The following is a 26,092-nucleotide window of genomic DNA, read 5'->3' as shown; positions in this document are numbered from 1 at the left end:
AAATAGATAAGGAGGCATTGGCCCTAGTGGCGGGAGTTCGCCGTTTCCACGAGTATTTGTATGGCAGAAGGTTCGAGTTAGTGACGGACCACCAGCCCTTGCTAGGGTTACTCTCAGGTAACCGCCAGAGCCCAGCTGTCTTGTCTCCACGTATGACACGCTGGATTGTCTTTATGGCCAATTACACCTACACGTTAACATACAAACCGGGTCGTCACATTGCACATGCAGACGCACTCAGCAGGTGCCCAGTACATGAAGAATTAACAGACCCTGCACCGGCCAGCTCCGTTTTTGCTTTGACAGACGGGCCAGTTGTACTGGCTGCCCCGAGGTATCTAGAGAGACAGGGAAAGACCGCATTCTGGCCCAGGTAAGGCAATGGGTTTTGAGGGGGTGGCCACTCTCTACCCCAGCTGACCAGTTCATTCCGTTTTTCCGCTGTCGCACAGAGTTCTCAGTAGAGAAAGGAGTTCTATTAAGGGGTGGCAGAGTGGTTATACCAGGCAAGCTGAGGAACCAGGTGTTGTCCCTGCTGCACAAGGGGCACCCTGGAATAGTTAGAATGAAGGGTCTGGCCAGGGATTACGTGTGGTGGCCAGCATTAGATAAGGAAGTGGAGCAATGTGTGGCTAACTGTGCTGTTTGCCAGGAGAGCAGGTCTTTACCCCCACGAGCGGAACCTTTAACATGGGAACCACCAGCTAGCCCCTGGACACGCTTGCACATAGATTTGGCCGGTCCCTTCATGGGGCAAACATTTTTAATCACCGTGGATGCATACTCCAAGTGGGTAGAGGTGGCCCAGATGCAGTCCACTCAGTCACAGGCCATCATAGAATCCTTAATGACCCTATTTGCCACGCATGGGTTCCCGGACCTACTAGTCTCGGATAACGGCCCGCAGTTCACATCAGTCCTCTTTGAATCCTTTTTGGCCACTGCTGGCATTAGACATGCCTTGACCTCGCCTTGGCATCCGGCCAGTAATGGCCAGGCGGAACGGGCAGTTAGGTCAGTTAAAGAGTCCCTCAAACGGCTGCCCCAGAACTCTTGGAAGGCTAGATTGGCTGATGTGCTCATGGCTCAACATACCACCCCATGTGTAACCACGGGAAAGACGCCAGCGGAGCTTTTAATGGGTCGCAAATTGCGGATCATACTTGACAGGTTGCACCCAGGGTATGCGGGAACAGTACAGTGGCCAGAAGCTGCCAGACGTGAGGTGTCTGTAGGAGACGCGGTATTTGCCCGTGCCTTTTCAGGACATAAGAATTGGGAGAAAGGTATAGTATGCAGGGAACTGGGGCCTCGTTCGTTCGAGGTAGAACTAAGAGACGGGCGAATTTGGAAAAGACACCTGGATCAGATTAGACTTAATAGGGAGGATCGGCATGAAGATCGGGAAGCCAATGAGTTCCAGGGGGTGTGTCTTCAGGACCCACCCACAGCTGCAGGAACTTCAGGAAACTTTTCCTCAGCGTATCACAGGGAAGAAGAGGTGGGCCAGGCTCCCAAACCAATCCATCCGGCCGAGATCGAGAGGTCAGAACATCCCACAGAGCCCCGGCGCTCTGAGAGAATCTGTCGCAGACCTGGGTATTTAAAAGATTATGTCTGTGTCAGCCGAAGGGGCAGGAGTGCTGTGTCTGCATAGCAATAAGCCGGCTGTCAGATTCGAGCTCGCGTATCCCTCTCCAGGGTCCTGATTGGCCGCATAAGCATAGTTACTGTTAAAGCGGGAACCCTCCTTTGTATGTGATTGGTAGTTGCCTCAGAAGGCGTCCTGTATATAAGTCTGTGTTCTCTTGTGTAATTTCTTAAGCCTGTACCTGCCCTGTTGGCATGTTCTGATTAAACTCACATGTTCTGGTAAAAGGCCTCAGTTATTATAGTAGGGACTATGAGTTTTCTTCTCACAGAAAGTGAGATTTATAATATTGCTTACTAATTAAAAAAAAAAAATTCTCTCTCCTTTTCCTTTAGGAGGAAGACCTGGATCTTCGAGAGCCACTGCCCTCCGGGGTATTGCTCTCCGTCTCGTCAAATCCCTGAGAGGCCACTGCTCTCCGGAGTATTGCCTTGTTGACAGGGATCGCTGGATTGGGGTCCCTGACGCCCGCGATCAGACCCCCCCCAACCATCTATCCAGCGCAGCGAGCCTCCGAGTATCGGTTCTTACCAATTAGTGGAGCCTTCATCTTACAGAATCTCCCCAGAAGGGAGAATAGCTGTGGGCGATCTCAGCGGCTCTTGCAGCGTTCCTGCCGATCGCATCAGCAAAGGAAGAAAGATCAGCTGTTTGGCGGTTTTTATGCCTGGCACCCCATGGAGCCCCGATCACTCGAGGAAAGCAGCGATCGGCGAATTACGGGGGGGGCGATAGTAAGAGATCGCCAAGCCGCCCGAGGTTGCGCCCGCCATTTTGGCGCAGGGCCATAGCCGCTGGACTCCCCTCCGGCCATTTGAAGGGCAGAGGTTTTTCCCGCCTGACGTCACGGCCGCCATCTTGCCCAGGCAAAGAAGGGAGGATGACTAGGCTTTTCAGCCTATCTCGGGACCGCCCTGTTGTTTCTGGGCGTTGCTAGGACAACGAGGGCTCTGCTCGGCAGTCAGCCAATCACGAGTAAAGGGCTAATGATGTGTTATTTAGGGGACACCATGTTTCCCTAGTCCATCATTTTAATTTCTATTTTGATCAGCAACCTCGTGAGTTTTGGTTCGGTGTTGCTCCAAAAACATGTCTCAACAAACCAGCCACAGCGCCCCGGCCGCCTCCTCTTCCAAAGCAAAAAGTAAGGACAAGGGGCCCAGCTCCAAATCAAAGGGGAAAAGCTCTCAATCCTCGACTGCTCTAAAGGAAGCTGAGAGGAAAATAAGGGCTCTGGAGGCCCAGCTTGAGAAGGCCAAGCCAAAGCAGGGGCCTAGCCCCTTGGCCACAATTATACCACCTACCCTCAGTCCGCTGGGCCCACCTTTCCCAGCAGCCACCTTTGAGGGGCCTACTTTCACAGGTGCTGGGGACCTCTCACCAGATCGCCCACTAAGCGCCCCCCCACCATCTGAAGGGCTTCAGAGAGCAGACTGGATCAGACCTGCTTCCCAGCCTCAACCGGCAGCAGCCACGTTTACCCCCACGGCAGCATTACTCAGGGGGCCCGCAGATAACTGGCAGACCATGTCACCATCATTACAGGACATGATAGCCTCAGCATATGCTCAGGGCATAGCAATTGGCGCCCAACAACACCAATCCCCACTACCACCTCGCCCCAGCAGGCAGGATATTTGGGCAGCTCCTACATCTGCCCCTTCTCTTCATGACTCCCTGCAGGAGGAGCAAGAGATGAGGGAAGCCCTCTCTGATCCAGAGAATGAGCTATCAGAGGATGAAGCCACCTTGCCTGAGCAACCAGTAATGACAGGCTTATTCAAAGCATCCCTTTACAGGGTTCTTCTGAACAAGGCCAGGACCACACTGACTTTGACAACTGCTCAAAAGATAGCTGGCCAGGATGTGGGTATCCTCCCCGCTGCTAGGCTCATTAACGAGCCTCAAAGAGAATCAGAAAATATCCCTGCAGTGCCAATATTTGCAGAAAACATAAAGAGGCCCTGGCAGCAACCAGCAGCGGCTCTGGGCCCCTCTGCACTGGACAAGAAGTTTTACTCCTTCGATCCAGAGATAGAGGATTTACTCCAATATCCGTTGGTGGATACCCCAGTTACCTCATTAATCTCTAATGCTCTGGTTCCATCGGACTTGGCGGATAGCTTGTGGCCCGACGATAGGAAGGCTGAGAACCTGATTCGAAAAATGCATCAACTCTGCGCCTGGTCCCTGAGGGCAGCAATGGCGGCATCCTTCTTCAACCGGGCCTCAATCCTTTGGCTTCGCGATATCCTCCCCAGGCTTGGCCCGGAGGACGCTCGCCTCCGTCAGGACATTAATAAACTGATCGCTTCCACGGAATTCTCCGCCGACGCCACCTTGGCTGCTTCAAGGTTTTTAGCCCGGACCATGGCTACCAACCTTTCCACTCGACGACTAATATGGCTCCGCTCATGGCAAGCAGACGCCAAATCGAAATGGCGCCTAGCAACCGCACCCTATCAGGGGGCCAAACTCTTCGGAGAATCATTGGATCCAGTCCTAGTCGAGGACAAGGACAAGAAGAAGGTGCTGCCGAGGTCGGCAAGGAGGCAGGAGAGGCGGGCAGCGCCATATTACAGAAGGCAGTCCTTTCGGTCGGACGCGGCCGCGCCCGCAGCTCCGAGCACCAGGACCTATGGACAGAGCTCCTACACACAGCCATCCTTCAGGTCGGACAGAACCGGTTACGGAGACAGAAACCGACAGTTCCAGCAGTCCCGCAGACCCTTTCGGGGCGGGAACAGGGGAGGGTATCGTAAACAGAAATGACTCCCCCATCGAAGTGCCCATAGGTGGACGCCTGCAGTCCTTCTCAGAATCCTGGGAGGCTATTTCCACAGACACTTGGGCGCTGGATACCGTGACGAACGGACTGCGAATCAACTTTCTACAGACCCCTCCAAACAGGTTTTTGCAATGCCCGACGCTATCTCAGCCACAAAAACGGTCCCTGATTGCCCAGGAAGTACAACACCTTTTGGACATCGGGGCGATAGAACCGGTGCCAATCCAACAACGGGGACTAGGATTCTACTCCATCGTGTTTGTGGTCCCCAAGGCATCCGGCGGCTGTCGGCTGATTCTAAACCTCAAGCAACTGAACATCTACATTCGCTACCAACGATTCAAGATGCATTCTCTGAAGTCAATCCTGGCATCTATCAGGGGTCAGGACTGGATGACTTCCATTGACCTCAAGGAGGCGTATCTGCATGTACCGGTGCACCCGCAGCACCGACGATTTCTCCGCTTTTGTATACAGGACCAACATTTTCAGTACAGGGCCATGCCTTTCGGTCTTTCATCGGCCCCCAGAGCTTTCACCAAGCTCTTGGATGTGTTGACAGCCGACCTGAGAACCAGATCCATACGTCTCATGGCCTACCTAGACGATGTTATCATCTTGTCCAGCAGTCCTCAACAGGCCAGGCTAGACCTTCAGCAGACAATACAATCTCTAGAGGCCTGCGGCTTCACGATCAACTACGTCAAAAGCCACCTGCGACCAACCAGGAGGCTGTTACATCAGGGTACTCTGATAGACTCTGCAGCCGGGATCATTTACCTGTCATCAGAGAGGCAGCAGAGGCTAAGGACGCTGATAGATTCCATTCAGCACCGCACCAGGGCCCCTTTGGCCCTTCTATCCCAGCTGCTCGGAGTCTTCGTTTCCTGAATCAGCATTGTCCCATGGGCTCGGCTGCATGCCCGCCCACTTCAATGGCTCCTCCTCCCCTTCCAAAGGGCATGCATGAGCCACTCAAAACACCTGGTGCGTCTCACTTTGCCGGTCCGTCGCTCTCTGTCCTGGTGGACGTCTCCAGCGCTCACCAGGGGCTCTCCCTTCCTCCACCATCGGGAGGTGACAATCACCACAGACGCGAGCCTCTCCGGCTGGGGAGCACATTGCGGTTCCAGAGTGGCCCAGGGTCTCTGGACAGCAGACGACCTGAGGGACCCCAATATCAACCTGTTGGAACTGAGGGCAGTCTTCAAGGCACTCCACTCCTTTGCAGACAGGATAGAGGGACAGCACGTCATTGTCATGACGGACAACGTAGCAACAAGGGCCCATATAAATCATCAGGGAGGTACGAGGTCGGGCCGTTTGATGGAGGAAGCTCATTCCCTGATGTCTTGGGTGGAAACACATCTGGTCTCGATCCAAGCAGAACACATCTCAGGATCAGACAACACCCAGGCGGATTAGTTGAGCCACACAACAATCGACCCGGGGGAATGGTCCTTGAACCAGGAGGTTTTTCAGGACATTGTACATCGTTACGGGGAACCGGTAGTGGACTTGTTCGCTACGCACCTCAACCACCAAGTGCCCCGGTTCTACTCCCGGTTCCCGTGCCCAGGAGCCGACCGTATCAATGTGCTCCTCTCCCCATGGCCAAGGGGACTGCTCTATGCCTTCCCTCCGACTTGCCTTCTACCCAGGGTAGTCTCCAAGATACTCTCAGAATGAGCGGAGGTGATCCTTGTCGCTCCATTTTGGCCGAGACGACCATGGTTCGTGGACCTGATGATCTCTCAACCTCCCCTCCGTGGAAGATCCCGTACCACAGACTCTCCCTCACGCAGGGGTCGTTAGTACACCCAGACCTCCAGTGGTGGAGGCTTGCCGTGTGGAAATTGAGGGGGACTGTTTGAGGGCAGAATCTCTGTCGGAAAAAGTGATTCATACCATCCAATCGGCTCGACGCCCATCCACAACTCGCATTTATCAGGCGACATGGGCAGCGTTTTGTAGATTCTGCAGAGCTCGAGAGATCCCTCCTCGCTCATCCTCCGTCTTGCATCTATTGGACTTCCTACAGAAGGGGCTAGACGAAGGGCTGACTCCAAATACCCTTCGCAGGCAGTTGGCAGCTATAGCCACGGTCTTACGACCAGACCCCCTTCGCCCAATCTCCCATCATCCATGGGTTAAAGACTTTCTCCAGGGGGCCTCGAATCTCTCTCCTCCGGTTATTCATCATTTCCCATCCTGGGACTTGACTTTGGTCTTACAGGCATTTACAGGACCACCATTTGAACCACTGAGAGAAATCACGCTGCGCCTCTTATCAATCAAAGTGGCGTTCCTAGTGGCCATTACATCTGCTCGCAGGGTGTCGGAACTCGCAGCGCTGTCAGTCCGGCCTGACCTTTGCATGTTCCACCCGGATCGGGTTACTCTTCGGTTAGATCCCAGTTTTCTGCCGAAGGTCAACACGAGATTCCATAGGTCCCAGGACATAATACTACCGGACTTTTGTTCCCACGGCTCACATCTGTCAGTTTTACGCTGGCACAAAGTAGACGTCCGTAGAGTGCTAAAGATTTACATTCGACGGACTAATTCTTTCAGGAAATCAGAAGCATTATTTGTCTCCTTCTTCCCAGGATCCATGGGAAGAAGGGCAAGGTGTCTTCTAAAACTATCAGTCGATGGATCAGGTCCTGCATCATGGAAGCCTACAGGACATGAGGTACACCTTTGCCAAGGACAATCACGGCTCACTCTACCAGAAGTGCAGCCACTACAGCTGCCTGGAACACTCAGGCGTCGATCGATGACATCTGTCGGGCCGCAACCTGGGCGGCCCCAATGACTTTCATCAGACACTACCGTATAGACACGTTCGCTTCATCGGAAGCGGCATTCGGTCGCAGAGTGCTGCAACGGGTTTGTGTTCAGGCACCCCTGGTCCAGCCTATCCCACCCTAGTTTGGTTGCTTGGGTATATCCCACATTGGACTCTCTGAGCAGTGCAGGGGAGAAGGACCGTTGAACTTACCTGAACGGTCTTCTCGCTGCACTGTGAGGAGAGTCCAAACCCTCCCGGCTTCTTGGCCCAGGGGTTCAGTTCATTTGACAGTTTAACTTTTTAGTTAATAAAGTTGGTTACTTACACTATTCCTTCGTTTTTCTTGACTGAACCTGGGGAGGCAGAGGTGGGCGGGACATAATAAATATGTTAATTTTTAACTCAGTCCCTGCCAATGAGGCTGAAGAACAACCCACATTGGACTCTCCTCACAGTGCAGCGAGAAGATCGTTCAGGTAAGTTCAACGGTCCTTTTAGTACAACTTTGGGAATGAGAGTTGGCCAGGTGATTTTGGGCTAATTACTTTCTCTCAGCCCAACTCATTTCCCAGGATTGTTGTTTTGGGGAAAATAGGATGAGGATAGAGCAGTGTGTTGTTCGCTGTCCTGAACTATTTCCAAAAACAAAATAATAAAAAGGTACGAAGGTACAAATAATTGTAATAACAAAAATAGCGGCTGTACCTGAACACAGCAGAAGAGAGAAGAGAACAAACTGGAGAAGATTACAAAATTCAAAGACCTGCAAATGGAAATAGAAGAATCCTGGCAAAAGAAAGCAAAGCTAGTAGTAATAGCGATTTCTGCAATGCCCAACACTTCAACCACAAAAGCGGTCCCTGATTGCCAGGGAAGTATAGCACCTTTTGGACATAGGAGCGATAGAACCGGTGCCAATACGACAACGGGGACAAGGATTCTATTCCATCGTGTTTGTGGTCCCCAAGGCATCCGGTGGTTGTCGACTGATTCTAAACCTCAAGCAGCTGAATATCTACGTTCGCTACCAACGATTCAAGATGCATTCTCTACAGACAATCCTGGCATCCATCCGGCGCCAGGACTGGATGACTTCCATCGACCTCAAAGAGGCGTATCTTCATGTACCGGTCCACCTGCATCATCGATGCTTTCTCCGCTTTTGTATACAAGACCAGCATTTCCAGTACAGGGCCATGCCCTTCGGTCTTTCATCGGCCCCCAGAGCTTTCACCAAGCTCCTGGATGTGTTGACAGCCGAACTGAGAACCAGGTCCATATGTCTCATGGCCTACCTGGACGACATAATCATCTTGTCCAGCAGTCCTCAACAGACCAGGCTAGACCTGCAATGGACAATACAATCTCTAGAGGCCTGCGGCTTCACGATCAACTACGTCAAAAGCCACCTGCGTCCAACCAGGTGGCTATTACATCTCGGCACTCTTATAGACTCAGCAGCCGGGATCGTTTATCTATCATCAGAGAGGCAGCAGAAGGTGAGGACACTGATAACTTCCATTCAGCACCGCACCAGGGCTCCCTTGGCCCTTCAGTCTCAGCTGCTGGGAGTCTTCATTTCCTGCATCAGCATCGTCCCATGGGCTCGGCTGCATGCCCTCCCACTTCAGTCGCTCCTTCTCCCCTTCCAGAGAGCACGCATCAGTCACTCCAAACACCTGGTGTGTCTCACTTTGCTGGTCCGTCGCTCTCTGCCCTGGTGGACGTCTCCAGCGCTAACCAGAGGCTCTCCCTTCCTGCACCATCGGGAGGTGACAATTACCACGGACGCAAGTCTCTCCGGCTGGGGAGCACATTGTGGTTCCCGGGTGGCCCAGGGTCTCTGGACAGCAGGCGACCTGAGGGACCCCAATATCAACCTACTGGAACTAAGAGCAGTCTTCAAGGCTCTACACTCCTTTGCGGACAGGATAGAGGGACAGCACATCCTTGTCTTGACGGACAACGTGGCGACAAGGGCCCATGTAAATCATCAGGGAGGTACGAGGTCAGGCCGGTTGATAGAGGAAGCCCATTCCCTGATGTCATGGGCGGAAACGCACCTGGCCTCGATCCAAGCAGAACACATCTCAGGATCAGACAACACCCAGGCGGACTGGTTGAGCCGCACAATAATCGACCCGGGGGAATGGTCCTTGAACCCGGAGCTTTTTCAGGACATTGTACATTGTTACGGAGAACCGGTGGTGAACCGGTCGAAGAGTGCTGCAACGGGTTTGTGTTCAGGCACCCCTGGTCCAGCCTATCCCGCCCTAGTTTGGTTGCTTGGGTATATCCCACATTGGACTCTCCGAGCAGTGCAGGGGAGAAGGACCGTTGAACTTACCTGAACGGTCTTCTCGCTGCACTGTGAGGAGAGTCCAAACCCTCCCGGCTTCTTGGCCCAGGGGTTCAGTTCGTTTGACAGTTTAACTTTTTAGTTAATAAAGTTGGTTACTTCCACTATTCCTTCGTTTTTATTGACTGAACCTAGGGAGGCAGAGGTGGGCGGGACATAATAAATATGTTAATTTTTAACTCAGTCCCTGCCAATGAGGCTGAAGAATAACCCACATTGGACTCTCCTCACAGTGCAGCGAGAAGACCGTTCAGGTAAGTTCAACGGTCCTTTTCTCTACCCCACTGCTTCCCCCCCCATCCGGGCACCCCTGGGTTCAATCCCCAAACACCATCACGAATGACAAAAACACCTTGACTTGGAACAGCTTACATTCTGTGACCATACATTTAATACCATCAAACATTCACCTCTGCCTATCCCAGGTCCTTGGGAAGGAATCGATGGTAGATAAAAACGTGAGATCTTGTCTGATCATTTGGCTGACTGTGCGGTGAACTCTAGTCCATAAATACAGTGTCAGGTCGAAGCCATCCTTTGGAGCTAGTGTCTTTGATCTGCTATAGTAGAATAGTATCATGGGGACTGGGAGGGGTAGTTGCATGAGTGGGAAAGTTACTAGCCACAACAAATTCCTTTCTTAGAGTCCAAGGTCATCTTTTGTTCTGCATCAGCGGATGTAAGGAGGAGGTGGTGAAAACCCTGCACTCGGACTGGTCATTGTGATGAACTTATGGGTGTGGGGATGAGGGATGAACTTTGACTGGGTTACTGGAAGGAAGTTAGTATCGGGATGGCAATGGTGTGACCAACATGGCTCTGATAATAAATTGAACCTTTGATGAGAGAATTGGACTGGAATCTGATTTATTTCTCAGATGCTTATTTGGGGTGCTGACACACAGTATACACATTGTGCCATTTCTCATAATAACAATGATAGATGATGCTTGCTGTTATGACTAGTACTGTTTACTACAACTGCTTACTTACAATTGACACATCCATAGACTATGCTAAAAAATATCAAGATGGCGGCTGCAATGGTGTGCTTGAAGCTTTGCGATGCACCTGGAAAATGTGTGAACTGTAGTCTCATTTGATGGTTGCCTTTTGCTTTGTTTCAGCACCTAGTTTTGATTATGGAGACATACCTTCACCACTGGGCGAATCGGATAGCACCATCACTGTTCTTCTGCGGCCAGCACAGGGCAGAGGTGCCCCAATCAGGTAGTGGATAAGTACAAATAATAATGTTCAAATTTCATATTTTTAACAATGCAATTGTTATTTTCCCAAGCAATAAGAGGGAGATTGTGATCCCGCTGTATAGAGTGCTGGGGAGACCCCATTTGGAATTCTGTGTTCAGTTTTGCAGACCTCACTTACAAAAAGATATTGACAAAATTGAACGGGTCCAAAGACGGGCAACAAAACTGGTGGAAGGTCTTAAGCATAAAACTTATCAGGAAAGACATAATGAACTCAATCTGTATAGTCTGGAGGACAGAAAGGAAAGGGAGGGCATGATCGAAACATTTAAATATGTGAAAGGGTTAAATAAGATTTAGGAGGGAAGTGTTTTTAATAGGAAAGTGAACACAAGAACAAGGTGGCACAACCTGAGGTTAGTTGGGGGAAAGATCAGAAGCAATGTGAGAAAATATTTGACTGAAAGAGTAGTAGATGCTTGGAACAAACTTCCAGCAGACGTGGTTGGTAAATCCACAGTAACTTAATTTAAACATATATCCATTGTAAGATAAAATACAGGAAATAGTATAAGGGCAGACTAGATGGACCATGAGGTCTTTTTCTGCCGTCAATCTTCTATGTTTCTATTTTTCTATTTATTTCACAGTATTTTCAGCCCATGCCATTCCTAGCAGGTTCGGGGAGAGGCGGGGAGGAGTTGTTAATAAAGTCAAAGGGGGAAAAATGGAAAGTTCTGTACACAAAATTAAAATAATTTCATTATAAAGAGTCAACAATAAGAGGTACCCTTTAAACTAAACTAATAACTGACTGCACGCTGGAATAAAATTGCTTTGAAATACGAGCGAGGTTGGCTTGGTGAGCCATTGTTGTTTGAAATTCATGGTTCTCTGAGTCCTAAGAAAAGGTATTATGGAATACGGTGCACAGTATGGATATATTTTTGAAAGGAAATATAAAAATGTTTTTTTTAAAAAAACCACACACATTACATTAGGCAGAGTTGTTTACAAAACCCTGCACTGAGAAACAGCAGGGAAAAAATCTCTTAAGTTGAAAGAAATGTGGAGCATTTCAAGTACAGATTTCTCTAGTTTGACAAATGGAGCCTGACATATTTGCTGAAATAAGAAAAAGAGACTAACCCAAATTGACAGATTGGCCAATCTGTATAGGACAGCCAGTCCTATGCGATGGATCATGAATTTTGCTTGAATTTTGCAAAAAGGCTATTTCTTTTTATCAAGCGGATCAGAAGTGGGTTCCTCACGGCTTTGCACTGGCTCCATCAAACCATTAGTAAATCGGTGGTGATGTCATGGAGCTGGTTCTGTTGGTGCCAGTCCGTGTCCCTGTTAAGGAGTGTGCAGAATCCTTCAGTTATCAAGGACATGCATAGAGGAAAATGTGGGATTCCAGCAGATATCCAGGAGATAAGAGTAATTCTTCAGTCATACAAGACAGATAACATTAAAGTCTATTAAACAGTGTTTCGTTTTAGAAATAGCAGTCAAGTTAAACAGTCCCATCATTCAGTCAATATCTCTCAATACAGTAATAATATTACAAACCTGTCTTTGTCATACATATGAGACATACATTACAGCTTACAAATATATCACACTGTGATCAAACACACAGAGCTTACTACATCAGTCACAGTGAATCAGCAAAAAGAACAGAGAGAGTGAGAGAGAGAATCACGCTTATGGCTCCCTCTTATGGCAATTTGCAACATTACCTCTTAAAGTTATAGTACTTCAATACAAACATTAATTGTTAGCTTGTTTATATATTGCCAACCCAACTGTCTTGTATATAGTAGAAACATAGACTGCTATCTTTTTTGGGGGGGATTTTGGGGGGGGAGTTTTTGCTTCTGCGCATAAAGTTTTCAGCACTATGCATGGGCCACCATCTTGTTTTTGGCTTTTTTGGCTTCTTTTGCATCTGCGCATGTGCAGAAGCTGAGTTTTTGGCACTGCATATGCATGCACAGCCATGTGGTGTGCAATGTGCCTGCAGCCACACAGCATGGGAGAAAATGTAAGTTGGAACCCACCTCTGAAGTGGATGCATTGCCTTCCAGTGCTGCCTCTTTTCTTTTCCCCTTTTAACTTCCTTCGCTTTCTAAAAATGTTAATTGCAAGGTTTTGCTTGTTCTGCATGGCTGAAACATCCCTATTTATTGAGATGCAATGCTTCAACGATAACTTATGGGGAAGGGATTTATTGGGGAAACTGTGGAGATTAAATATATCATACTCTTGATACAGATAGTCCTCAACTTACAAACCCAGTTTGAACCAGAGTCTCTGTTGCTGAGCAAGGGGATTGTTAATCAAGTTGTAGCCAATTTTCCAATCTTTGTTTTCCCACACTTGTTAAGCAAATTATTGCAGTTGTTAAGAGAATCCAACTTCCCCCACTTGACTTGCTACTCAGAAAGCCGCTGGGAACGTTGCAAATGGTGATCACATCAGAAGTGGGTTGCTCCGAGTTTGCACCATTTCTATAGAACCAGTAGCAAACCGCAGATGATGTCAAGGAGCTGGTTCTGTTGTGCCGGTCTATGGATTTTTTGCTGTTTTTTCATTTCTGCATATGTGCAGAAGTTGAGGTTTTGGCACTGTGCCACCATCTTGTTTTTAGCTTTTTTTTGGGGGGGGGTGTTTGCAAACTTTTGACACTCCAGCCATGCAGTGGAAATGATCCGGATGTGAAGTAAATTAGAACTCACCACTGGATCACATGACCCTGGGATGGTGTAAATTTGTATCAGTTGCCAAAGTGCCCAAATTTTGATTATAAGACTGTGTGGACTGTATCACGTATGTGCGAGTGCCCACACCCATAATTCAATGCCCGGGGAGGACGGAAACAGCTCTTCCCACCCCCAGAAGCCCTTTGGAGGCCGGAAACAGACTGTTTCCTAACTTCTGGTGGGTCCAGTAGGCTTGTGTTTCACCCTCTCCAGGCTCCAAAAACTTCCCTAGAGCTGGGGGAAGGAAAAAATGCCATCCCCATCCTCCTGGAGGCTCTCTTGAAGCCAAAAAAGCTCTCCCAGAGCCTCTATGTGAGCCAAAAATCAGCTAGCTGGCACACACATGCATGTTGGAGCTGAGCTAGGGCAACGGTGCCGTAGGTTTGCCATCACTGACATAGGCTGATACTTTGCATTTTAAATACAGTGATCCCTTGATTTTCGCGATCTCGATCTTCGCGAAACGCTACACCACGGTTTTTCAGAAAATATTAATTAAAAAATACTCCACGGTTTTTTTGCTATACCGCGGTTTTTCCCACCTGATGACGTCACTCTCTTCCTTCCTTTCTCATCTTTCTTTCTCTCTCTCTTTCTCTATCTTGCTTCTTCTTCTCTCACACTCTCTTCCTCCCTCTCTCATCTCTTTCTTTCCTTCTCTCTCTTTCTCTATCTCTCCCCCTCTTGCTCTCGAGCGGCGGGCGGCGGGCGGGCGGGCGAGCGGCGGGCGGGCAGCAGCGAGGAGCCGAAGATCAGGGTTTCCCCTTTGCGTGGGCGGCGGGGAAGACCCAGGGAAGGTTTCTTCGGCCGCCCAGAAGCTGATCTGCTTGGCAGCGCTGCTGCAGGAGGACCCATGTCCGAAAGCCAGTGAGAGGGGTGGATCGGGCGGGCGAGCGGCGAGCGGCGGGCGGGTGGTAGCGGCGAGGGCGCCGGACGCGCTGGGGGGGCGGGGGCAGCCGACATTCAAAGCAATCTTTGTCGGCTTCCGCACTTTCATCGCTCCCCGGCTCCACCATCTGCGCATGCGCGGCCATGGAAAAAGGGCGCGCATGCGCAGATGGTGTTTTTACTTCCGCACCACTATACTACGGAAAATCGATTATCGCGAGAGGTCTTCGAACGTAACCCTCGCGATAATCGAGGGATCACTGTAATCTATTTAAACATAATCTGATGAACTATTTCCCTTTCCCCATTCCCACCTATTGAGCTGTAAACTCGCTTGGAATGAAAAATATGCCCTTACGAAAGTGAAGGTTTAAATTTTGCCTTTTAGAGCAGGGATTTCCAACCTTGGTAAGAATAGAATAGAATAGAATAGAATAAAATTCATTATTATCTAGACTGATTTATCTAGACCCGTGGACTTCAGTTCCCAGAATTCCTCAGCCAACCATGCTGAGGAAATGTGACAGTCGTAGACTACAACTCTTACAGTTGCCAAGGTTGGAGACTCCTGTGTTGGAGCACTTCCCTACATCAATGCCTGTGGTTGCTGGGAGGATGTCTGGGTGCTAAGTTGACAGCCTGGTTCCACACTCCTGCATCGCTTTGTTTTTGCAAGTGCACAAATGTAACTAGTTGGCTTTGAACACCTCATTAGGTTAGCAGCTGAATTATACTACTGGGATTTTGTCAGGAGCTTTCACTTCCAGGCAAAACTGAGGGATGTGACTGATAGTTTAATTTGTTTTAGGCTCTTCAGTGAAGAGTTTTTGTATCCCAGTGCATGTGGACGAATAAGGCAGAATTCAGCTCATCCTCTGTAGTCTTTTCTATCCATTTATCTGTCTCAGAGACGTAAACATTCGGTTTGCTTTTTCCGACCAGGTGATTGTTAACAAAACCTGTTTCAGAGTGCCAGAGTTCGTCCGGTATTTAAGTGGATATCTTTAAACACTTGGCTAATACAGCTATTTTGATAGTGGTAGTAAGGTTGCCAAAGCTCCTGTTTCGAGATCTTTACTGAGACCCTTCCAATAGAACAATTGTGTCTTGTGTTGTGTTGAATGGGAAATGGAAGAGCGACATCTTCCTTAGTGGGTATCCTGGGGCTTTTGCTTGGAGGAAGGACCAGCCTGGGCTCCTTTGTATACCAAGTTGGGAGCTTCCTTTCCTTTAGCTTTTGGCAGTGAGGAAACGGCAGTCAGCTAGATCCAAATTTAGCAGCTGCCTTCCGATCAGATTGGTTGGCCAAAGCCTGTATCTATCTTCCTTGGGGAGCTATTTTGGTAATTTCAAAGATGGAGAACGGATGACAGGGCATCTGCTTTGGTAAGTCAGTGAAACAGATCAGAGATGCCTCCATAATGAAAATGCTTTTGGCCAGATCCCTGATTTGTTACTATCTGGCCCAAACTGATGCAAACTGCAGGAACCCAGAAGCTCTGTGAATGTATGTTATCTTCTACTACATTCACATAATGCAGGAGCACCCTTTTCCTCTTGAGAATAAGGGGGTCCATAGGTCCTATTTGGAAATAATAGAAACAAAAGTAAATAAAGCCATATTTTTTAATTCTTATTAATACTGTCTTAGCCTGGATTCCCAAGAAGAAGAGGGTGCATTTCAGAAGAATAAGAGACAACTCATCCAGAAATTTTATGTGAGAGAAAGATGGTCCCTCCTTAATAGTTCCCAGAGCTTATGATAGATACAGATAGCCAGAGTGTTTAATCTGGCAAGAGTCTTTCTACAGGTGAGGAAAGAATACAGAACTCAGCTTGGAAGAATCTCCATATGCCATTCTTAGTTCTTGGGTCTGAAACCTTCTTTTCCACTCTATTTCTTCCTCACTACAGATTGCTCTTGACAAACTCCAATTTACGGCTTGTAGGAAGCTTTTGCAATTAGTCAAGAGCTGTGTAAAATTAAGTTAAGGGCCCCAAGTTGACAATACTTATCATTGACTATTATGGTGCTGGGTGATTAACTATTATGATGTAGAATTGAGGAGGAAAATCCTGCTGCTAATGTTCCATTTACAAGGGAATGCTTTCATGGGAAGACAAAATTATTTGCGAAGTTTTCAGGAGCAGTCTTTCAGATAATAGCACGAGCATTCCTTCTTCCAATTGATTTTAATTCTTTTGCTGATGGGAAACTTCTTGGAGGTCTCAGCCAAGCAGGACCATGCTTATTTGATAGCATGCTCTTCAATATCTTAGCAGAAAGTTACAGGCACTTCCTCCAGCATCGGAATAATGGGGCATTCCAGTAGCTGTTTGTTTCTTCCTCCCGCCTGGAAACTTTTCTGAAGGCAATTCATTCATTTACCGCCAGTGGAGTGGTGATGCCATCCCGTTAGATCCAAATATTTATTATCCACTACAAATAGATAAGTCAGAAGACAGACAATGTGGATTTAGAAAGGGCAGTGTAGGGGAACCAACAGCCCCTCTCTGAGGGAGATGAAAGGTTAAGAAGTGTGAAAAATAAATAACTAAAAATAAATTAGCTTAGGATGGGCTTCATTTAACATCACCTGTTGTTTTTGCTTTCTCTTCCCAATCTCCTGCTTCCTGGGATCTCAGCACATATCAAGTCATTGTGGAAGAAGACAGACCTAAGAAGATTAAGCGGGAGCTAAGTGGGCCAGAATGCTTTCCAGTGCCCCTCACGTTCGATGATGCCATGTCCCGTGGCTTGGTTCACTACTTTGGAGCTGAGTTGTCCCCAGGCAGCCTCGCAGAAGCCAGACCCTTCACTGTGGGGGACAATCAGACCTATAGCGGTTACTGGAATCCTCCACTGGAACCCAAGAAAGCCTATCTCATCTACTTCCAGGCTATGAGCAATCTCAAAGGGGTGAGTAGCAATCTCGGGGTGTTGATTGGTACAACCCCATCTTTAAAATACATTCCTTTCTATGATTCTTTTCCTTAAGCTGATTGTGATTTCCTATCAGGGGGAAAATACCCAACAGACTAAATTCAACAGTCTTATTACAGTAGGTGTTCTTACCACTAATTGAGCCACGAGATGATTTCTAACATCTAGGATTATAATTATCTAGTTCTCCCGTCAACTAGACAATGTCGTTTGGCGGGACTAAGGGGAAGAACCTTCTCGGGGGGGAGGGGGTGGTCCTCTGAAATCAACTCCCCCCAGAGATTCATATTGCCCCCACAATCCTTGCCTTTCGTAAGAGTCTTAAGACTCATTTATGCCACCAGGCTTGGGCTAATTAGATCTTAGCCACTGGCCAACAAATGATTGCATGGTTGCTGTACGAATGGTGTCATTGATTTTAATATAACTAGGGATTTTAGATAGTTATGTCATTTTAATTTAATTGGATTTAATTTTATTTTAACCTAATGTTTTTTAGAAAGAAAGAAAGAGGAAGGAAGGAAGGAAGGAAGGAAGGAAGGAAGGAAGGAAGGAAGGAAGGAAGGAACACTTTCTTTGTATGCAGAGCATTCTAAATGGAGTTGCTTCCATTTCCAGTTTAAAAAGACTAACAAATCTTTAATCTTCAGACTTGGGGGAGCAGTTGCCAGACACTCTAGCTAAATGGATAAATAACTTAGCAGCCTTCCATGCTTGTAAATGCAAGGGTCCCATCTGGATGGGTTACTCATACATATTATTTATACATGATCTGGGCTGCCTGTACAGGAACATATGTATGTACTGTACACATATTGTACAGGCAATGTGAAAATTGGAAGGTCTTAAATGAAAATCAAAACATCTAAATGTGACTTTATCACATTTAGATGTCCAAGATTAGCAGTAGGGCTCTGCAATAGACTTTCATTCAGTATGAAACGGAATGGCTGAATCTAATTTCACCAGTTGAACACATTTAAAGATTCAGTTAAATTGTTTTTAAATCTTTTATAAGCTGCAGGATCTCTGGCAGAGCCCAGAATTTATATGCAGGAGCAACATCTCCAAACATGCACTCACCATTTATAAACATAAGGAATCAAATGATGGGGAAAACTGTTACTGTTTTATTAGACTAGATAACATTTGGCACGATGTTCCCCTGTTCTTATCCTCAGCTTGCTTCTAAGGGTATTACATATGATCCCATAATCAGATTTATCTCTCACTATCCATCTATCCATCTATCTATCAATCAATTAATCATGGTTAAGTATTGTACTGTGCAGGTTTTGTATAAATGTCTGATGGCAAGTAAGATCAGTATTGAAATAAGATGTGAGAACAGCAGAAGATCACAAAACTATTCAAGGGAAGAAAGCCATCCGACAATAGAGCAATATGATTTATGGGTTTTTTAAATCTTTTTTTGGTTTTCAAGTTAGTATTTTTTAAATTCGTGGTAGCTGCCTGGACAAGTCCCTGCAGTTTTTTTGAGCAAGATTTCAGAAGTGGTTTGCCATTGCCTGCTTCCCATGGCTGAAAAAGGATGATCTAGAACTAGAATTTCTAGCCCTGATGCTTTAACCACTATGCCAAACTAACACTCTGGATTTTAACTGTGAACGTAACCTAAAACCCATCTTGCCTGTTTCCCTGCTTAGGCAAAAGGATAAAAGGCTTGGAAATTCAGCAACCTGGGCAGATAGTCAACTTGTATTTCCAAACCTTCTCATTTTTCTGAATGTCCTTCCCTGGATCCCACATCACCCTACTTGTATTCTTCAGGTGTCGTGCAAGTTGTGAGCCATTCGGAGTATATTCAGATGTGTCCCGTGCTTTATTTAAAATAAAAGATAATAAAAGCTTGTTCTTCACCTTTGCTTGATTTCAGGGGATTATTCTTGGGATTCATGTGGTCTCTTCCAAGCCCAAGATGGTAATTACTGGAAGACCACATTCATTTCATGGCCCAGATTAAGGAGGAACAGAGCAACTACGGGGCTGTTTTTGAAAGACTTCAATTTTGCCTGGGATTCTTTCTGGTTGCTTCCTTGCAAATGCAGTCTGGTTCTCTTGCAGTTGGCATCAAAATATTCCCAATGGTCCAACAAGGAATCTTAACAACATGAGCTGATAGAAGAGACATTAAGCCAAATAATGACGATTGGTTTAATTTCCTCCACTTCCATCTGCAGCAATGGCATTATATCATTTGGCTGGCAGGGAGGGAGGCAGAGAGGCAGGCAGGCAAAGTGGAGAATGTTTTTGTGCTGGGGAAAGATTTTGAGGGAGGATCTGGACAATGGAGAATAGGAAGCACAGGAGAAGTAGATTTTCTTGCTTTGAAACCTGAGCCTCTGCCCAGTCTGTTGAATCCCTTACTGTCAGTCCTTGCCAAGGAAAACCATCAGCCTAATTGCATTGTTTCTGACCCGTAGGCTGTAATCTGTGGTAGTGGTGGTGAGTGGAAATTCAGTATCAAATGGCATATCCTCCCTTCAAATACGTCTGAGATTATAGAATTGTGACTGAAGTGACATCATTTCTGTTCGTTTAAGAACATAAGAAGAGCCATGCTGAATTGGGCCAAAGGCCATGGAGTCCAGCATTCTGTGTCACACAGTGGCCCACCAATTGTAGATGGGGATCTTGAGCAGAAAGAGAAGGCAAAACCCTCCCTTTCCCTCGAACCCCAACAAATGGTACCCAAAGGGAATCCTGCCTGCCTCAACCAACATAGAGGCAGCACTTGGACATCCATTTCAATAAACACTGATACATTTGGCATCCACGAATCTGTCTAATCCTGTCTTGAAGCTATCTAGGCTGACAGCTGTCATGGCCACTTCTGGAAGTGAATTCCATAAACCAAGGACTCTCTGGGTGAAGAAATATTTCCCTTTATTTGTCCTCACCTTCTTAGGGACTGCCCCCTCATCCTAGTATTGTGTGATAAAACAAAGAATTTTTCTCTATCCACCTTTTCTATCCCATCCTTTTCTATCCCATGCATGATCTTATACACTTCGATCAAGTCAAGGCAGTAATGGATTACAGTCCAATAACAAGGCAACTGGGGGCAGTTCTAATCTCCGAGGGGGAGTTGATTCCAGAGGGCCAGGGCCACCACAATAATCTACGAACTACAAATAACCAGAAATTTAAGAACATTAAAATAACAATTTGTTTACGGTATATATTAAAATTGATGATTTGAATGACTTGAACCTTTGTATTATCAATTAAGATAAGGCGGTAGGAAATTTAATCGATGCATATACGGAAATCAATAACAGAAACATTTCTTTTCTTTATATCAACTGTATTGCCAAAACAAGAAAACAAATGAACAAAAGGAATGTGTTTAATGGAATGATATACTTCAATTTTTATATTTTTTTCTTTCCTTTGTTCTGTACATGTATTTATATTGTTGTGTGTGTTTTTCCCTTTTTTGTTGTTTTTATGTATGTTTGTTTTCTTTTTAATTTTTAAACTTTAATAAAAACATTTTTTTAAAAATGGATAGGGGTGTGTTTGCTCACCAAAAAACCCGCCAGGGCCGCCACCTTTGGTGAATCCAGCACAGCATCAGTGGTGGGTCTCCAGAATATTGAGGAAGGATCTAAGAATTCTGCCCCTGCTAAGAACGTAGCAAAACATGAAATTTGTTTGAAGTTATTTTTAATCATAGAAACATAGAAACATAGAAGATTGATGGCAGAAAAAGACCTCATGGTCCATCTAGTCTGCCCTTATACTATTTCTTGTACCAGTATTTTATCTTAGGATGAGTATATGTTTATCCCAGGCATGTTTAAATTCAGTTCCTGTGGATTTACCAATCACGTCTGCTGGAAGTTTGTTCCAAGCATCTACTACTCTTTCAGTAAAATAATATTTTCTCACATTACTTCTAAACTTTCCCACATTACTTCTAATCTTTCTTCTAATCAATAACCAACTACTAATGACCGTCTTAGTAGAGGTCCTCTAGAGTAATGACCTTTTGGCAAGTCTGTGGTCTCATGCATCAACAAGAGGAGAAGCCTCTTCTTTCTCATCTCTGCCAAGAGGTGCTGGAGGTTCTGAAGACCCTGGCTGAACCTCTGCCTCAGGCATCAAGTCCTCACCAGCCTCCTCACTGTCCATCTGGGGTGCCAGCTGCAAGGGATACTGATGCATCACCAAGTTGTTCTTCTCTCAAACGGGATCTGCTATCAGCTGCACGGGCTGCTGGCCAGCCACCACACTGAAAATGATTTTTATTTCAAGTGTCAGGAAATAGTGAAGTCCTAAATGGGTGGTGGGGTTTTTTGTTTTTGCATTCTTCCCTTCCCCACCCCCAAAGTAATTTCACTTGGTCTAAAGAGGGGGGGGGAGTGTTATCAAAGGGGATTTGTCAAGTAAGAGGTACATGTATCAATGATACTTAGAAAAGAAAGACAGTTCATGGAATGCCTATATTCAGTGGTTTGCAGCCACCCCGGAGAATTGTACAATATCCAACACTTCATCCCTTCCTCAAAAAAACCCAAAAATGAAATAGCTCTCTGTTATGAACTTCCTCATATGTTGGCCTGCGACCGTAATAAAGATTTGATTTGATACCTTTCATTTCAGATAGCAAATCAGAGATCCTGGGTGTGATAAAACCTTGCTTATCCTTTTTCTTCTTTTGTAGGAAACAAGGCTGAATTGTATTCGAATAGCTCGGAAAGGTAAATATCCTTACATGTTTATTTACTTGATTTTTTTTAAAAAATCCTTTTTATATTTGGTAAATTCAAGGTGATGCTACCACTTCTTATTTCCACCATATCAACAGTCCTATCAGATGGGGTTAGGTTGAGAATGAGTAACCCAAGTGGCTGAGGAAAAACTAGAACTCATAGTCTCCTAGTTTCTAGTCTGGAGCCTTCATCACTAGATAAAATTGGCTCTGGTTTTTGGAAGTGGTTGGTCCTTGCCTTCTTCTTCCGAGGTCTGAGAGAGAGGGAGAAGGAGACGGGGAGAGAAGGAGAGATAGAGAGAGAGAGGGAAAGAGAGAGGGAGAGAGAGGGGGGAAAGAGAGAGGGAGAGAGAGAGGGAGAGAGAGAGGGAGAGAGAGAGGGAGAGAGAGAGGGAGAGAGAGGGAGAGAGGGAGAGAGAGAGGGAGAGAGGGAAAGAGGGAGAGTGAGAGGGAAAGAGAGAGGCAGGGAGAGAGGGAGAGAGAGAGGGAAAGAGAGAGAGAGAGGGAGAGAGAGGGAGAGAGGGAGAGAGAGAGGGAAAGAGAGAGGGAGAGAGAGGGGGGAGAGAGACAGGGAGAGAGAGAGGGAGAGAGAGAGGGAAAGAGAGAGAGAGACTGGCCCAAAGTCACCCAGATATCTTTCACACTTAAGGAAAAACTAGAACTCATGGTCTCCTGGTTTTTAGCCAGACACCTTTGCCATTACATTAAACTACCCCCCTCTTCCTCTTCCTCCTGCTTTGTGAAACCTCTCCATTTCTAAGAAGTCTCTCCCTGCCTCTGTAGATTTGAAGGATGATTGCTTTCACCACACACTCAGCGCCATCTTCTTTTCCTTCTTTCCCCTCCTGAAGTCTGAATTGTACAAATCTCATTTCCCTACACATGATCCAAAACACCCCAGCAGTCATCTGAATAGCTCTCCAGGGACACTGGAAGAACAAAGACCTTTTTTCCCCCCACCGGTTGTTTTTGTTCTGCATAAAAGGCAGTCTTTGGAGAAATTACTGTACTCTAAAATTCAGTTGTTAAAAGCAATCTATAATAACAATCTGCATCAAGAATGGGCAATGGTTTGGTGATAATGCAAGACTGAGCAGGACTTCGCTGTACATATTGTGGGGCAGAATTTTCGGGTGGTGGTTCTCTGAATATTGGAGAAATGTTTCAAAGAACTGATAGGACAAAGGGGGAAGAGACATCCAAAAGCTGCAGAAAAGAGATTCAGGACTCCCTTGATCTCTAAAATTATGATTGCTGATTCCTGGTGTACAGAGTGCTTGATAGATCACCATACACTATAGGATTGGGTCCATGCCTACAAAGAATTTGCTATCTAGATGCCAGCAGAGAATAAGACAAGAAAGAGAACAGTCTAGACCAGGCGTAGGCAACATTGGCTCTTTTATGACTTGTGGACTTCAACTCCCAGAATTCCTGAGCCAATCATCCTAGCTCAGGAATTCTGGGAGTTGAACTCCACATGTCATAGAAGAGCCAACTTTGCCTACCCCTGGTCTAGACAATAGAGAGATCCCCAAATTCACTAAAATATATTGTGATGGGCAATTGGCCTTGTGACATGTAGTTTTAATGTTGGGTTGAAATATTTTCTCCTTTTCAATCTTATTCTCAGGGTCCTCGAAGATTTCTTTATTTATTTATTTTATTTGTCATATTTTTGAATCACCCATCTCCCTCGCAAATATTCTTTTTTATATTTTCTGGTTGCTGCTTTCTGTTTTCCTGATGGAAAGGGTGGAGGATGCTACTTGTTGGTTTTTCTCCATGTTTCTCAGTCTGAACAAAAGGATCGCGTTCTATAGAATGGAAAGGAAGTTGGGGATGCCAGGGAGGCTGTAGTGTAGACTGAGCGACAGAGAACTGTATGTTGGAAGACAAGATATTTAGGCATAGTCATTGATGAACTGGGTCTGGATATTTTCCATCTTTAACTCTGCCTTCACAATTGGGATACAATTTGAGGAGCCTTAGGGCTCCTTGTTGAAGAGGAGGATACAGTCATGCTACTGTAATTTGTGCTAATCACAAAAGAACATAAGAAGAGCCAGGCTGAAGCATATCGAGTCCAGCATTCTGTGTCCCACAGTGGTCCACCAATGGTACATGGGGATCTTGAGCAGAAAGAGAAGGCAAACCCTCCTTTTCCCTTGACCCCCAACAAATGGTACCCAAGGGAATCCTGCCTGCCTCAACCAACATAGAGGTGGCCCTTGGACATCCCTTTCAATAACCACCTATACACTTGACATCCATGAATCTCTCTAATCCCATCTATTCCTGCATTTGGAGGTCTGGTTTAGTCATCTCCCATTTGGATTGCTGTAATATGCTCTACATGGGGCTACCCTTGAGGAGTGCCTAGAGTTTTCTCAGTGTAGTTTGTTAATGTATTCTTTTTCTTTTTAAATATTTTTTATTAATGTATTGTTCCTTTGATTCAGAATGTGAGACACGGTAGATTTTTAGTTTTGTATTCAATCCCACTTTAAAATAAAAACCATTTCTTACCAACATATATGCAGAAGATGTACCTTGAATGGTATGAATTCAATCTGCTCATCAGAAACTTTGAAATGACACATTCCTCTTGATGGTCAAGCCTAATTCCTCTCATTTAAGGACATGCTGTAGGTCAGATTTGTTCAGGGGCAATGGCTAGAGGTTTTGTGTGTCTTGGTTTTAATTGCAAAAGGCAAATAGTTGGATGATTCCTGCCAAATTTCCACAAGGGCAGGTTCAAAATACCATCAAAACAATGACATCAACTGCAAAATAATTCACCATATGAATTCAGAAGACCATTGCTTGTGACTTAATTGAAAAGCTGAGAATCTCTAGGCAAATTTTGACTAGGTTGGAAAAAGTTATGGGTCATCAAATGTCAACCATACAAGTGATCCCTGTAACAGTTACGTCAAACATCTCCTTGTCAGGCATCAATAATATCCATTGTTCAAATTTGGCTATTGGAATAGGCAGTCAGCTCTATAAATAAAGTTAAAAAATTCAGAATGTGGCATTTTAATCCTTTTTTGGCTCTGAGAACTACAGAAATAAGAATTACAGTGTTACAATGGGGTAATTTGACATTTGGAGAATAGTGTTACAGGAGGAGTGAGGTGGGTTTTGGGTTTTTTTTGACAGTCATGTATATCATTACAGGATAATTCCAATTTCATAGTGCAAAAGCATAAATTCTATTACCAACATAAGTAATCAGAGGAGCATTGTAACTATATGCAAGTCTAGCAATCTCCCCACCAGCTGTAACATGTTTTAAGAAAATGAAAAGTTGCTATTTGGAAAGAAGGATCAACTTTAGAACTGATGACACGTTTATTTAGTACAGAGCTTCCTTTATCTATGATTCCCTGGGTGGTCTGCAGATTGCATACAACCCTTAAGCATCCTTCGGGTGGTTTGGGAGCCACTAAAATCCAGGGGTAAACATTTAACTTCAAGAAGACAAAACCGAAAGAGGATGTTTCTTTGCGGCAAGATGAGAATTCACACAGTTCTCTCATTCTTTATCTCTCCAGAGAGGAGAACATCAGACTCCAGGGTTTACTTGTAAGTTTCTTAATTGGCAGAAAGTTTGACAAGGGGAACCAGTGATTCAAACAAGGTGTGGGCTTTCCTCCAGTGAATATAATCAAGCTGAAGCTAAAAAGGAGGGCTTGATCGGAATTCCATAGTGAGGCAGAAGTTGCCTCAATAGCCCAAGTCTCCCCTACCATAAGAACATAAGAAGAGCCAGGCTGAATTGGGCCAAAGCCCATCGAGTCCAGCATTCTGTATCACACAGTGGCCCACCAATTGTCCATGGGGATCTTGAGCAGAAGGAGAAGGCAAAAGCCTCCCTTTCTCTTGACCCCCCAACAAATGGTACCCAAAGTATACCAATTCTATATCTCTCAAATATGGCAATAA

General features: G+C 46.0%; 1 protein-coding gene across 2 annotated transcripts in view; it reads left to right on the top strand.

Moving 5' to 3' along the window:
- Positions 1-26,092, top strand: part of PTPRU (protein tyrosine phosphatase receptor type U) — a 558,855-nt gene that overhangs the window by 376,571 nt on the left and 156,192 nt on the right. For both annotated transcript variants that reach the window (XM_070764504.1, XM_070764505.1), the window contains exons 11-13: positions 10,720-10,822; positions 17,106-17,379; positions 22,094-22,130. In XM_070764504.1, coding sequence (XP_070620605.1) covers positions 10,720-10,822; positions 17,106-17,379; positions 22,094-22,130 — 414 coding nt within the window. The remainder of the gene's footprint in view (positions 1-10,719; positions 10,823-17,105; positions 17,380-22,093; positions 22,131-26,092) is intronic.

The sequence above is a fragment of the Erythrolamprus reginae genome, chromosome 11, assembly GCF_031021105.1.
Source record: "Erythrolamprus reginae isolate rEryReg1 chromosome 11, rEryReg1.hap1, whole genome shotgun sequence".
In the NCBI taxonomy this organism is placed as follows: Eukaryota; Metazoa; Chordata; class Lepidosauria; order Squamata; family Dipsadidae; genus Erythrolamprus; species Erythrolamprus reginae.
The sequence above is the reverse complement of the archived record's forward strand: the minus strand, read 5'-3'. Positions and strand labels throughout refer to the sequence as shown.